General features: G+C 33.6%; 1 protein-coding gene and 1 long non-coding RNA gene across 53 annotated transcripts in view; one reads left to right on the top strand and one right to left on the bottom strand.

Annotated features, from left to right (window-relative positions):
* The window catches only part of RIMS1 (regulating synaptic membrane exocytosis 1), a 477,898-nt gene that overhangs the window by 383,675 nt on the left and 78,190 nt on the right, over nucleotides 1–16,033 (top strand). For 44 of the 50 annotated variants that reach the window (XM_035697433.2, XM_035697436.2, XM_025444990.3 and 41 more), the window contains one exon: nucleotides 5,740–5,906. The exons of the other annotated variants lie outside the window; for them this stretch is intronic. In XM_035697433.2, coding sequence (XP_035553326.2) covers nucleotides 5,740–5,906 — 167 coding nt within the window. The remainder of the gene's footprint in view (nucleotides 1–5,739; nucleotides 5,907–16,033) is intronic. 50 annotated transcript variants of the gene reach the window in all.
* LOC112658739 (uncharacterized) overlaps nucleotides 1–16,033 on the bottom strand; it is a 178,237-nt gene that overhangs the window by 38,989 nt on the left and 123,215 nt on the right. The gene's annotated exons all lie outside the window — the stretch shown is intronic.

The raw sequence follows: 16,033 nt of genomic DNA on the forward strand, positions 1-16,033 counted from the left end.
ATGTGAGATTTCTTATTGATCTGTCTTTAGTGAGAAAAATAAATGATATCATATTCTTAGAAACTGAAATCACAATTTCAAGTGGCAATAAAACATTTAATTTATATTTCAATATTATTTTATAAGGATACACTAGGAGTTTATAAACTGCTAATTAGCATCTAATAATTTTAATTAAAATATGTGTAGAATTTTTAACCTCATGAAACAATTTTAAACAGATTATATGTTTCACTTAAAATATACATATATTTTTAATACTTACAAAAGTGGCAGCAGCCATTACAGAACAACCCATGTTATTATTTGATGTCAAGAAGCCCTTTTGGAAGTAATGGACTTTTAGAAATTCAAGATTAAATAAAAACTGTACTTAATATTGTGAACTTGAAATATGAATGTGAGAAAAACCTACTTATTTGTAAATATTGGGGGTTGATCTTTACATAGCCAGATATTCAGAGACTGATACAAAAAAATAGAATTGGTCACAAAATATGACTTGTCACCAGACTCAAAAAGAGTCCTATGTATTGGCTGCGGTTTACCACCCTACATCTTAATTAGCTATAGGATTTCTAATTGAGACAATGCCTAGGGTCACTGATTTCAGTGAGGCTCAGTACCATAAGAGTCTGAAACAACACTTTAAAAAGTAAAATCATTTAAGAAAAAAACAACCAACTTATGCAACGATGAATTATTGAACTCTACATCTGAAACTAATTATTATATGTTGGCTAATTGAATTTAAATTAAAAGAAAAAAAAAACGTAAGCAGAATATCTTAATGTGCCATAGAGTTGCTGATTTCAGCTCTACAAGTCTTTTCTGTGGTTCATTCTTAATTATTATCACTTAGCTTATTTGTCTGTCTTCTTTATAAATATCATCATTATTTTTGTTTTCTTTTACAACAAATGCAGTAGTGATTAGAAGGCAGGATAATTTAGGTTTTCTTCCTCCACAGTTAGATGCAGTTATTTAGAAAGGTTCTTTAAACTGGAAATGCTTCATTAAAGCTGAAAATGCCTTATTAATTTCGTAACATTATGTCAAAGGATAAGGTCAAATAGAATAACAAGTCAAAGTTAGGGACAGTATAGGAAACAAGAAAGAGATAAACAATTAGTGTAATCTTAGCCTTTCTGGATCATTCTGGACTCGGACTCCAATCATCAATCAGTTGATCAAAAAAATTTACAAAGGAAATGCGTTACAAGTCTAAACAACCATGAGGGGGCCCTGAGTGGTGCAATAAGTTAAGCCCAGGACTCTTGATTTCCACTCAGGTCATGATCTCAGGGTCTTGAGGTTGAGCCCCATATCAGGCTCTGCACTCAGCACAGAGTCTGCTTGGGATTCTCCCTCTCCCTCTGCCCCTCCTATTCACGCTCTCTCTCTCTCTAAAATAGATAAATCTTTTTTAAAAAATCTAGACAACCACTAATATTTAATATTTATAATAAATCAAAAATAGGTTTATCTTGATTGGGAGATTCTGACTATTATCTGACTTTTAGAAATTTAGGACTGAAAAATACCTGAAATTAATCTTCTATTCCAGCTCTCTTACTTACCAAATTTATGAAAGCTGAGGCTTACCAGAATTTGTAAAGCCTTTCTGTGGAGTGATGAGTCCTAGAACTCCTTATCTGAAACTTAGGTATTGCTGTGTTCTGCTTCTTACATCATTGAAATGTACATGTCATTCCAGTTTGATTCAGAAGTTCTCCTATGACTTAATTCGCATGCAGTTAAATTATCATATTCTGTCTTTGCTCTCTCCTTAGCACAGGCATCTTTTTTCTTTTTCTCTCTCATCCCATTTGAATATTAAAAAACTCATAACTTTCAAATATATTATTGTTGCTCTTACTGTATAAGTTAAGACTACTATGTTATCTAAATAAAATTATGATATATTGTATCAATAAATGTGAGACCAAGGATATGGTCTCTTTAAGAACTTATATGAATACAGGATAGGAAAAATATATAAGATAAAATAGTTTATTTTTTATTTTATATGTCAAGTAAAAGATAAATCCTCTACAGTTCTAATATTCATATTGTGGCCTAATACGTAAACTTTTTAAAAGAATTCCCTATTTCATTAGGAAATGATTTAAGTAATTTTCCATTTTAAGTAGTTTCATTTCGAAGAGTAGGCCAGTTGAACATCTCTTACCTACTGGAGAAGTTCTTTCTCATTTTTTATCCTTTTACTCCAACCTTTTTATAATTTACTTTACAAAAATCATATAATCAAGAACTAGAATTGTCCTAAATTTATAATTTAATATAAATTAACTTTTGAACTTTTTCCTTTCCTGATTCTTTTTTAGTGTTTTAATACATTTGACATTTCTGATGAACACCTTTGTGGAAATTCTGCCAAATTAGAAATTAGTTAGCTATTCTCAAAATATTTAGAACTAAATACCAGTAGAACTAGATTTTTTTCAGGGCAAAGAATTATCAGATAAATGTACTATAATTCTTAAGATGTTTCAAACCTGGCACCTCCTTTAAAATATGGAACATCCCGAGAAGCCTGGGTGGCTCAGCAGTTGCATGTCTGCCTTTGGCTCAAGGCGTGATTCCAGGTCCTGGGATAGAGTTCTGTATCAAGCTCCCCGCAAGGAGCCTGCTTCTCCCTCTGCCTATGTCTCTGCCTCTCTCTCTCTCTCTGTCTCTCATGAATAAATTAAATAAAATCTTTTAAAAAAATAAAATGTGGAACATCCCTAACTCCATCTTGAATAGGGAATTGGCACTAACTTTCCTTTTGAAAACACACAAGACTGCTTCAGGATCCGTGAAATGTGATGCTATTTTTTCAATGATGTTATATACAGTGTTGCATTCCTTAATGATGGGGTGAAATTCATAATTGGAGGGTGAGTTTGCATTTAGGCACTCACATTTTAAAGACTGTTTATGTTTCTATAACCCAGGAACAGCAACCAAGATTGATGCGATGGGTTTTGTAGGGAGCTGCTGAATGTTTATTATTATTTTTAAAAATAGCCACCATATAATTAGAGTCTCCCCTCACACCAATGACTTATTTCTCTGCCGTATTAGTATAAATTCCTCCTAGTGATATTATATTTCTCAAAATAAAATTTATTTCCATTAAAATATTTAATTGTTAAATAGGAAATTGAACAAATAATGCTTGAAGAAAAGTCAAAGTGATTAAACTCCTAACAGTTTTTGAAAATAAATATAGTAGTAAAAAATATATGTAAAAATCTTTCATTTTCTTCAGATAACTAAATGCAAAGAAAACTGTGATCTTGTGTTAAAATGATGGATTGTTTTTTAGCCCAGCATAGAAAACTTTAATATGATATTAATATGATATATAGTCTTTTAAAATCCCTGTTTAATCTCTTTGCTGAAATAGCAAAAGTCTATATACAAAAATGTTGAGGAAGAGACGGCTTATAGAGAAGGAAGATTTCTTTAGTTGGAGAAATAGTTCTGTGTGTATTCACATATTCTTATGCTATAGTCTACATTGCTTATTATTGGAATTTGCCAATAAGGAGAACATTTGTTCTGATGTTAACAGAGTGACAGAAAATCTCCTACAGCTGGGTAGATTTTTATTGTATTAGAACCCAATTCTTTCATAGTCCTTTATGGACAAGCTATCATTTCAGTATGTTTGGAAGCATCATAATAATTACATGATATGTGTACTTAGCAAAATAGTTTCCAAGACAAGTAAGATAGGAGTTATGTTTGTACCCCACTAACAGTATTAAATTCAGATCCTGCTGTGTGAGCATATTTAGTTTTTACCACATCCACTCTATAAATAAAAACAGTTCTGATTGAGATGAGTCATGTTGGCATCATGCTATAAGATATAACAGAATTGATGGTAAAACATTTTCACATTACTTTAAAATGCATGTTATGTTAAGTCATATTAATGTTACATCATACACGAAGTTGTAAAGTAGCTCTCAGTTCTGCACATATATGAATTTCCCTTGAATTATAATTTAACATATGACTTTCATGAACAACTTACATAATTAAGAAAAAATTCTTTGGAAAGATAACTTCATTGATAGTCTATAATTTGGAATTGTTTTCATCCTGGATGTGAAATTCTTTGCCCAATACATTCACATGAGATATGAAGAGTTAAAACTAACATGCAAATACCTCAGGCCTGAACTACTCTTACCTGAAGGATTATTAAATAAATATGATTCTCTTTTCTATGATTTTTTTAAAAATATTATTGTTTTATACTTCTTTTTTATATACAGATCCAGGTTTTTAGCAACATTTATTAGTGTACTTTAGCAAGACATTTATGCAAATTTTTATAAAGAATATTTGGACTATTTTAGGTTCATTAAAACTATCTATATGGAGCATCAGAAAATAGAAGAGATTTTCTGCAAGTTTAATAAACATTTGATATTTTCACATCTCAGCACATAAATATAAAATTAAATTACTTGTTAAGAAAATTAAATACCCAATGTTTAGTCATGTTTTTCTTTTAGTCATGTATTCTATCATTAATAAGTTATATTATCGAGGCAGCCCAGGTGGCTTGGTTTAGGGCCGCCTTCGGCCCAGGGCATAATCCTGAAGAGCCACGATCCAGTCCCACGTCAGGCTCCCTGAGTGGAGCCCGCTTCTCCCTCTGCCTGTGTCTCTGCCTCTCTCTCTCTCTGTGTCTCTCATGAATAAATAAATAAAATCTTTAAAAATTAAAAAAGTTATATTATCTTAAACTTTCAGTACCAAAAATAAGAGAAACACTGAATAATCAGGTATTTTAAAAGTATATATAATTACGGTTGAATAGTTATGTTATAACCTATTTATTATGATGAAAACACAAATATAAAATAATAATATATAAAGCTACTTGCTATGTCATCTACTGCAATAAGAGTCAAATAGAGGAATACATTTAACTGCTCTGACAACTTTGCATGTTTTAATCTTCTGCCTAATGATTTCTAAAGTCTTAGGTGTAATGAATACCAAAGCAAATTTAAAAATACAACATATAGTGTATGCTCAAATTTTAATAGGAATCCCATTTTTTTTTACTTTTGACACTGAGCAGATAGTTTAAATCTGAAAATGTCTAATTAAACTACAGTAGAGAGCTGAGGTCCAGTTTTTGCCTCCATTGCTTTATTCCTCCTTGGCACAGGCCCTTAATTTAATACCAGCCCTTTATGAAGAGATATATATTTTGAAGAAATGTGAAACAAATTGATGTCTTAAAACAGAGAAACTGTGTAGGTAAATTGAATAGTTTTGGAAAGAATCAAAAGCACAGACAAAAAGACGTAGTCTATACCATGCATACAGTAGAGATGACCAAACAGGCAATAATGACAACCAAAGTAAGAATAGAGAAACCAATACACTGGAAAAAAGGACATTTTGAAGTTTCAAGTATATGCCAGTAATTTATTCAATGAATTTTCTGCCCAAACATTTAAAGTTTTTGTTTGATTTATAATTCAGTCTTCATAAACCATTTTTTACCACTCAAAGGATGTAGGATTTTTGTATTGAAAATCATATATTACATTAGTGTCTGTATTATTTTTTATTCCACACTACTTTTTTGAAGGTACACTTTTACTTGGCATGGGCTAAGTAGTCATTAACCTCACCATGTATGTCTCTTTTCCCACAACCTGATGATGGAGCTCACACTTTCTTGTTTTTAATCTTTAGTATAGCATACATAAAGATCAGTACAGAAGCTGTGATAACGTCTCTGCCAAATCATCAGATAGTGATGTCAGTGATGTGTCCGCCATTTCCCGAACCAGCAGTGCCTCACGCCTCAGCAGCACAAGCTTTATGTCAGAGCAATCTGAGCACCCCAGGGGTAGAATCAGGTGAGTTGGCAACACTGTTTATGTAAACTGGGTCTGTATCCATGGTATAAAAATGCATCTAGCTTTCTTAATGTTCTTGCTAAAATACAGTTTAGGTCAAGCAGCAGAAACATTTCCCTAATATAACTGAGACTGGAGTGGGTTGAGTGTTATTTGCTATTGTGTACTATTGCCTACAGACTATTCAATACTATCTAGCTTATAACTGTAGTCATAATTTTAGAGATTGCTCAGAGTCATATATATGGAAGTTTCTTCTAATGTAATTAAATCCACAAAGCATCCTTTAGTCCAGTGTTAAAATTTTTTTCCTGAAAAGGGCCAGATAGTAAATATTTCAGGCTATAAAGGACAGTCTCTCTTGCATTTACTTTATGATATCATTGCAGTGTGAAAGCTATGCAAACAAGTGAGCATGACTGTATTCCAATAAAACTTTATTCATAAAAACAAGAAGCAGGCTACGTTTTGCTCATGGGCTGTAGTTTACTGACCTCTTCTTTAGTCCCATAGCAATTGGTCTTTCAGAGTAGGACTGAGCAGACGTGATACTAAATACACATCCCTAGTTTACATTACATGAGTTCTAAGAAATCTGCATGAAGTTTGTTTAAAACACCAGTTGTGCTCTTGTCTTTTTACAACACAAATGCCTCGCTGAAAGAGAAAAGACCACAGGAATCAGAGTGCCATCTTACTTAACGCAGACTTAGTCTGGACAAGCCATATTTTATATTTGTTCTTAACTAGTTTCCAGAAAGAAGTTTCATTGAAGGAATTTGGGGCTTGGTGAGAGGCCCAAAAAATAGAAATGTTCAGAATAGGAGCAATTACCTTTCTAATACTCTGAAAATGGACCTCATAAGGGTACAAATAAATTTCCTAGTGACAAATCAGTTTTTTCTAGGCATTTCGGTTTTCAGCTTCCCTTTCTCTGCTCTGCAGTTTAGAATACATAGGAGCTGAGAGAGTTTCTCAAATATATAAGTGGATTAGGTAAATTTAGGCACAAATGCTAACAGCTAAGCAAATTTCCCCTTAAACTAGTGAAGAACTACTTTTCTTATACCCCCATACTTTAAGCCAGTGATTGATTCTTGGTATGTGGTACACATGTGATTTCTTAGAATACTTAGGAGGAATAGATAGGAAAAATGAGATGGGATATTAGTAGCTTTCTTTTGACATTCAGTCTAGTTATCTTTTCATACGTATTCTTCTCCCTGAATATCCTCGTAGGCACACAGGCATAACTGTACATACACACACACACACACACACACACACACACACACACACACACAGGCACACACAGGGTTATTTTTCATCCATCATCAACCACGTGGTAGAAACCTGAGAAGGCTTTGGAATAAAAAAAAAAAAAAAAGGAACAAAATAATATCAATATAAAAACACTGTGTCTCACTAATTAGAACATTGCTTTTAGTCTTTTTAGCCATTAAATATTTCCTGTTCTTATAACTAACATTGTGAAGAATGATGGTTCTCAATATAATACTGCTTCTCATTTCTATTTTTTTAACTAACATCTGCATAGGTTTTAAAATTCTATTAATTCAAATTCGTGGATAAAAGATCAACAAGTCTAATCAATTATGATGATAGAATGTATTTCTATGTCATAAGAAGCAGCAAACTTTTGGATTCCTATCATGTGTAAGAACACCATTATTTTCCAACACTACCTTAAATTATAATACCTAGGCTACACATTCAAGGAGATTATAATCTATGTGAGAATTTAAATTTATTTTTATTTTTATATTCTCATTCCATATATATTTTTTCCTCAAATTTTCCCATGACACAAAAAATATTTTATTATACATTGTGTCGGATGAATTTTATTCTAGAAGTCAACAAATGGATTTAGAAGACATTAGAGCATTTCCAAAGACAGTGTTCAGTATCCTAAAAGGCAACCAAATACCGAGTATTCTCACAAAGGACTATAGGAAGAAAGTATATGATATAATCTTATCCACATTATGCAAACTCTTAGTATATAGGCACTTAAAATAACATGTACAGCTTTGTTTTCCTCTATCCAAGCATATTATGAACCAAGAAAATGTTGAGATAAGCACATCTGAAATGAACAGTGGGCTGCACAACCTTCTGTATAATTTCTTGTTTTCCAAATACTGCTTGCTATATTTTCCTATTAATGATTCACAGTCTATATTACTGTATTTTATTTCACAATAGTTCTTCAATTCAGCAGAGGAATATAGGATAACATTTAAAATAATCTTTGGATTTGTTTGTGATGGCATTTGAGAAATACTTAACTGCAAAAATCACTTGCTACATATAGCTTAGAATAACAAATTGAACTTTCATTTTATATACTTACTATTTTTTTAAGATTTATTTATTTATTTTAGAAGGAGAGAGGGAGGGAGCATGAGCAGGATGAGTGTGAGGCACAGAGGAAGAGGGAGAGAGCTTTCCAGAAGGACTCTACTCTGAGCCCAGAGCCTGAGTGGGATGCAGGGCTTGATCCCAGGACCCTGAGATCATGACCTGAGCTGAAACTGAGAGTCAGGCACATAACCGATTGCACCACTCAGGCACCCCTTGTACTTACTAATCATTAAGCCTACTGACACTGAATATATTAAGAGTGATCAAAAGGGAATTTTTTTCTTGGAGCTATCCACCCTTAATTTTGCATGGTTGTCTGTTGTACAATGGAAAAGCAGTCTATTGAGATCTATAAAAGTACTAAAAAGGGAGGAAAATAACATGGAAATTTGATGATAGGGGAGACAATGAACTGGAAACAGTGAAGGATACTGGATATTGAATATCTGAGAAAGAAGAGATATTTTAGTGATCTTCTAGTGGCTTCTTTCACAGCATCGTCTTAGTTTTAATAGTCCAAGATTGATGAGTCCTCACCACTGTTATTTTCTGTGACCAGATTAAAGCTATAAAGAGATAGAAGGAATATGCCATGTGCCCTTTAAAAAAGGTACAGTAAAAATACTATACCATACTTATTAATATATCATATGACTAAATGTACTATATATTTAAATTATTATACCACGCCATAATTATAAACAAAATACTGCTTGACCTATGAATATAAGTGATTCAACAGACTTGGTAATGGCAAGTTACAGAGCTCTTGGGACAGATGAGTAGGTTTTCCTGGTAAGGTTCTTCCTTGCAAGCCATTTAACATTGCAGTTTGAAGTAAATAAAGCAGCACTGGTTTTGTTTGAAAAGCTTTAGCCTGCTTTGTTTTTACCTTTCTACTCTGCAATTTCATTATAGATTTACTAAGATGTATTTAGTTAAATACTGGGAATGTCAGTAGAAAATTAGATAAATGCTTACTATCTAATAGACAATAAAAAATAAGTTTTAATAAATTAAATTTTCAAAAGATAATAGCAACTTGGAATACCTTATAAAGATGGGATTATTTGTGGAAAGGATTATAATTAGATATTAGTAGAGACTCATGTGGGGGAAAAGTATACACTATACATGGAGTTTTAAAAGTACATTGTAATGTTTTCTATAGAAATCTACTTCTCTGTAGTTTTATTCTTTTATTAGAAATAGATCATAGATTCTGTTTAAATTTAAAATATTTTAAAGGGCAGCCCAGGTGCCTCAACAGTTCAGCGCCGCCTTCAGCCCAGGGCCTGATCCTGGAGACCCGGGATCGAGTCCCACGTCAGGCTCCCTGCATGGAGCCTGTTTCTCTCTCTGCCTGTGTCTCTGCTTCTCTCTCTCTCTCTCTCTCTCTCTCTGGGTCTCTCATTAATAAATAAATAAAACCTTTAAATAAATAAATTAATTAATTAATTAATTAAATAAAATATTTTAAAGAACATGTTCAATGGAGATCATAGATAATGATAATTAGAAATTTTTCTTTAATTAGAAAAATAAGTCAGTGTGTCTTTGGAAGAAAGTATGAAAAATTTATACACGTCTATTTATGATTGCCTGTAAGTTTTTTTTCCAATAATTTTGTAATTTAATTTAACCTAAAAGAAGTTACACATTTAATTTAATATTCTGTTGTTAAATAAAACAAGAATATAAGTCTCCCTGCTTAATTATTATTTTCCCCTCAATATATAAGAAATTAACTTACAGCTGCTAACAGCACATCTTCAGTATAACATATTATTAAAGATGTCTAAAGCTTAGACATCTTTTAAGTACAAGGAAAACAACATCAGACTTAAGTATAAGAAACTCCCCTGTTGCTAAGATGTTGTCTACCTTTATTTCAATACTATATAATTCTTAAAGCACATGAGGACTTCCTCAAGAGCCAGTTATGTCACCCTTTAGTCTTTGATGTGTTGTAATTACCACACAGACCAGCTATATTAAGGATGCTCAGTGCTATAGTAGCTACCAAATAGCAGGATGACTGTTGAGAGGATCGAAAATTGTTACTATATTTTTATGCCAAAAAGTATATAATGGGAAATTTCTAACAGATTCTTAAATTTCTATTTAATGTACTGTGTTTACATGTTTATGTTTGCACATTGCAGAACCAAATGGGGATTATAAATCTAGCTGTATTATGTTGATTGGCAGCTAATTGTTTTATTGGTCACCAGGCATGAACTCTGGCAATCAATATTAAATACCTTCCTTGGGTGAATATTCAAATTCTGTGACAGTTCTCTTATTTGGAATGGATAAAATATCCTTTTACTTTGAGCCAGTGCTTTCCAAACTTCACCTATTTCATGTGTCATTTTCATAATTTTGCCATAGCTATGCGATATGTATATTATATTTTTAATATAATGAAAATATAATATTTTATGTATTAAAATATTTTATTTTTAATATATTAAAAATACTGATTTATTAAGTATCTTTTTTTGCATACCAGGAACTTTGATAGATGGTCCACATGCAAGATCATGATTGCTATAACAGCCTTGTAATGTAATTATTAATGTCCTCATTTTACAAATAAAGATCGAAGTGGATTCACATAGCCAATATGCAATAAAGCTAGAATTGACAGTCTGGTAATTTAACCCTTTTATCTTAAGGAGTGAACTTGTTTATCTCTGATAATAATAATATTCTTTTGATTTAAAGAAACTTTTATATGAGAACATAAGGGTTTTTTTTTTTATTAGTATTCAGTCTAACTCTTCCCATCCTTTTATTCTCAACCTTTCTGAGACTATGTATCAGTTGTATCTCTTATAAATGGCATGTAGATGGATTTAGATTTTTTTTTTCTTCTCCTAGCCTGAAAGTCTCTCATTTAATTGGCTTCCTAATCAGTTTGTATTTATTTTGATTTCTTATATATTTGGAATTATTTCTACTATCCAATTTTATATTTTCCATTTTTATTATTATTATACTTTTCCTCTTTCCTGGTTGATTTTTAATTGAATTGTATTTATTTCATTTTTCCCTTTTATTACTCTGGAAATTATACTATTTCTTTGATTTTAGTGCCTAATTTAGTGTTTCAAATAGATATATTTAGTTAAATAACACATTTAAATTTAAGTACTTCTACTCCCTCCTAGGGAAAAAAAGTTATTCTAGTCACTTTAGCTCTTCTATGTTACAAGTATTTGTATTAACATAACAAAATGTATTTACATATTTTCCACTTGTTTTCTTTCTCCCATTATTAGATGTTATTTTTGCTTTTAAATGCTTTAGATTGACCCCACATTTTCAAGTTTCTTTGCTAACCACTTCCTGTGTATTTTAGACTTTCATTTTGGGGCATTTCTCTTTCTTCCTGAAATAATGCATTAGAATGTAACCAGTGAGGGCCATTAGGGCTTAGGGTGGGACTGAGTTTTCCCTTGTTCTTTAAGGATCTTGGTTCCTGCAGGCTTTTTAGTTCTGACTCCCCACTGGGCCTGCTCTAAATCTCTCTATAAAACCTCCCAAGACACTCATAATCCATTAAGCAATCTGTTTTCAGTTCCCTCTTGGTCTTTGGCTAGAGGGATGTGCCTTTCTTGTGAACTTGGGTTTGTATTGTAATGGGTATTTGTTGTGATTTTCACATAATTTCTAGGCATTTGGGAGTGAAAAGATTTTCAGAATGTATTACCTACCACATTGCTAGAATAGATGTTTAATATTTAATGCATTCCTATTTTCTTTAGTTTTAAATTTACTTCCTTAAAGGGAATAGTTAAAAATGAAATTAATAAATAAGAAAATAATTGTAGGTGTAAAAAAGCAAGAACTATGGGCCTAGGGACTTTATCCCAAGTTAGAAAGCAAATATCAGGGCAGGGCAAAGAAAATTGTATCTTGAACTCACAGTGATGTCTGAGGTGTTAAGAAGATAGCAGTCAGGGACATCAAAGCATCAAAGCAGAAGGTGGAGGGAGCTCAGGACAGGAAAAGGACAGAGAGGAGCTCCAACAGAGAAAAGACCATTTAAGATGTGAGGAAGAATAGTAGATGGAGCATGGAACAGAAATGTAAGGAGTAAAGGGAGATTACCGCTAAGCTAGAGAAAGAGATTCTGGGAACTCAGAGGATGTTGGAATTTAAGGAAAGAAGATGGGTGGGCCTATGATCAAAGGAGCAATTAGTAATCATCAAATAAAGAGCATCCCGTAATCAGAGGTCCAAAGCCTGGACAGTCTATAGGCTGTCTTCCTGACCTTAGAGGCTGATGAAGTTTTGGAATACAGGTGAGGTCCAGAGCCGACGACCAAGAAAGAATTCCTGAGATGTCTTTGGTGCAAAATGGTGGTTTTATTTAAGCACGGGGACAGGACTGATATATACCTGGGAGTTGGGAGGGGTTTAGGGGGTAGCATACTCCCTAAGGAATTTTGAAAGCAAGGTTTCCAGGACATTGAGAGGGCTAGCTATAGTTGGGAAAAGGTCACTTATTACCATCTAGTAAAACCTTAGTCATGAGACCCTTCAGATGTATATCAGTGGGCCATGTGCTTGGGGCATGGTTGCCAACACATATCTTGGGGGAGGGGTAGAAGTAAAGGAAATTTCTAAAGAAATTTTTATATGTTAAAGTAGACTTACAGGATCCTGTGTGTCAGGCTAAGATTGCCTTTGCCCTTGGCAAAGTATTAACATGGAGGCAGCTGAGTCCTTAGAGGAATATCCCTCTACCTGTTTCAAAGACTTGTCAATGTGCTGCCCTGGGGTTATGCTTTGTCCTCAGCTAGCCCTCTATTCCCCCTCCTTCAGGTCCCCCCTACTTTCAACTCAGATGCCAGTCCCTGATTCAGTCAGCTGTGGCCAAGATGACAGGATACTGAACACATTATGCTTGACACAAGCAAATGTCTGTGACCTTTTTGATTCAAGTAGAAGCAGTATAACTGGGAGGTATATTCGATAGAGGTTTCTGACAAGCAAAAAACAAAACAATGCAAAAAATTTAAGCTAGGTCTTCACATTCCACAGATTGATACAAAATAATTGCTATACCTAGGAGAAGATCACCTCACCACAAGTACGGTTGACCTGTGAACAACATGGGTTTGAACTGAGCAGGTCCACTCATATGTGGATTTTTTTTCAACATACACAGTATAATACTATAAATGTATTTTGTCTTTTTGTGATTTTCTTACTAAGTTTTCTTTTCTCTTGTTTTAAAGAATAAATAAAATTTATTTTATTGAAAGAATACAGCATATAATACATATACAAAATGTATTAACCAATGGTGTTTATCAGTAAGGTTTCTAGTTAACAGTAGAATATTAGTATTTTAAGTTTTAGGAGAACCAAAAGCTAGATGCAGATTTCTGACTGCAGGGAGTCATTGCCCTTGACCTCCACATTGTTCATGAATCAACTGTAATTAGAATTTCATGGACAGTATGGCACTCAGCAGAGAGATATGGATATATTGAAGATAGAGACATATACATATCCATGGAGAATATTTAGACCTTAGATAAGTACACATAAGCAATCAATACAAGTTGTCTACAGAATGTATTTAGGAAGTTTCTTATCCGGTCATATTGACAGATAAGAAATGTTGTAATGTGAGATTATCTTTTAATGTTTTGGTATTCACTGAATATTGCACACCAGGTTTTGTTGAACTGTGTGTGTGTGTGTGTGTGTGTGTGTGTGTGTACAAACATATATTTACTTGCATTTATAATATCCTGGAAATACATGAAAACATATATTGCTAACTAGCTATTTGTAGTCATTGAGATCCTAAAATATTTCTTAAATATATAAACATATTGACTTAATTAGTATTTGAACAGAGTAATTATATTCTTCCCATCCCATTATCCACCTGGTTCCCAAATCAAAAACCTGGAAGCCACCTTTATTTTAACTCTTCCCCCATCCTCATTCTAATGCATTGTTCCTCAATTTTATCATTATCAACCCCCTCTTAGATGTTATTTTCCTAATTGTCCTTCCCACGTGACATTTTAATATCGTAGATAACATTATATCTGTTTATGTGCTGTGGCTCTTTAGAGGACCACAGCCATTGTGTTATCTAAGAAGGGTTTACCCCTCTTACCTCTACCAAGAACCAGTTATTACCCTTTGGAAGTATATCACTCCCATTGAGATTGCATACTGAAATGAGTCATCAAGACTCATTGATTTTACTTCCTAAAAAGAATTCTATGATCTTACACTGAAGATTACAGAAAACAGAGATTTTTATTCCTCTCTAATTGTCAGCTGAAAACTACCCACATTTTTAAAGAAAGAAACGAAAAACCTCATCCAGCATGAACCTAGAAGACAACCATATCTTTAAATCATAAATCATAGAACACAACTTCCAAATTCAACGAAATCTGGACTCAAATGAGGAGAAACATCAAGAGTAGATGCTGACTTATTTGCCTATTGAATAGAATGTATAGCTCTCTAAAGTCAGTGGCACAACATTGGAAAGCCCCATCAAAAAAATTCCCATCTAGACTCTGTGAGAACTAGAGACAGTTTTAGCGCTGGAAAACACAGAAACAGTGTTTTATGCCTTGAGTAGCAGATGATACCAACTCAGAGGGGAAGCCTCCAAGTTGTCTATTGCAGAGAGGCTGCTGAGGGTACGTAGAGGGACTGATATGGCAGAAGCTATTTGGTGTCGTTTGCAGAGAAATAAATTGCTACAGCACAATTATAATACTTAAAACTTCATGGCTAATCTTGTGGAGATTTTGAAAGCATCACTGATCTACCATTATTCAAGAACAGTAAGAAGACACAGTCCTTCCAGTTTCAGGCATAACAATATAGTTTGTATCAGACTAACCTTCCCACCTCTAAACCAACAAACACAAACAAGCAAATGTTTGAGGGTATTTGGATGGAACAAAACAGGCAGAAATTTGAAGAAATTCAATCTTTGAAAGAGGAGAAGAGGGACGCCTACATGGCTCAGTAGCTGAGTGGCTGCCTTTGGCTCAGGGCATGATCCAGTCCCACATCAGGGTCCCCATAGGGAGCCTGCCTCTCCCTCTGCCTGTGTCTCTGCCTTTCTCTCTGTGTCTCTCATGAATAAATAAATTCTTTAAAAAAGAAAGGAAGGAAAGAAGAAATAAAGTGAAGTAAGTGCCAAAGTTAACCCAGCTTTCTCTGAAGGTACTTTCTGATTTAGTGACCTGAGATAATAGAGCCTAAGCAGAAAGCAGCAGTCTTACTGGACTGAGGAGAGGGATCACAGATCAGGAATTGATAAAGAGAAGGAGCTGGAAACTGTGCCTGAGGGGCACCAAACTTTGCTACAGGTTTCCATAATTTGTTGACTCCTGAAGTGAGCATACACAGGAAAAGACTCCCAAGAAACCAAACAAAAAGCATGGCTAGAAGATTAAAGGAAGGATTGAAGAAAGATTCCAGTGAGTACCCAGTGCTGGGGAGACAAATCACCCTCAAGTTCCACAGTCAGAGGGGTTTGAAAAATACCTTTAGTTTCTTGGACAAAGTCCAGAAGGACCAAACTCTGGGGATACGCATTACACTATACAAGTAATGGCAAAGCTTTAGGGTCAACTCTGAATAGGAATGAGATGATTTCTCTCTGCCTACCAAAAGAAAATTTTACCCTGATTAAAGGAAAATAAGAGAGCAAACATCCACAGTGGCTGGCATCT

Source organism: Canis lupus, chromosome 12 (genome assembly GCF_003254725.2).
Source record: "Canis lupus dingo isolate Sandy chromosome 12, ASM325472v2, whole genome shotgun sequence".
Lineage (NCBI taxonomy): Eukaryota > Metazoa > Chordata > Mammalia > Carnivora > Canidae > Canis > Canis lupus.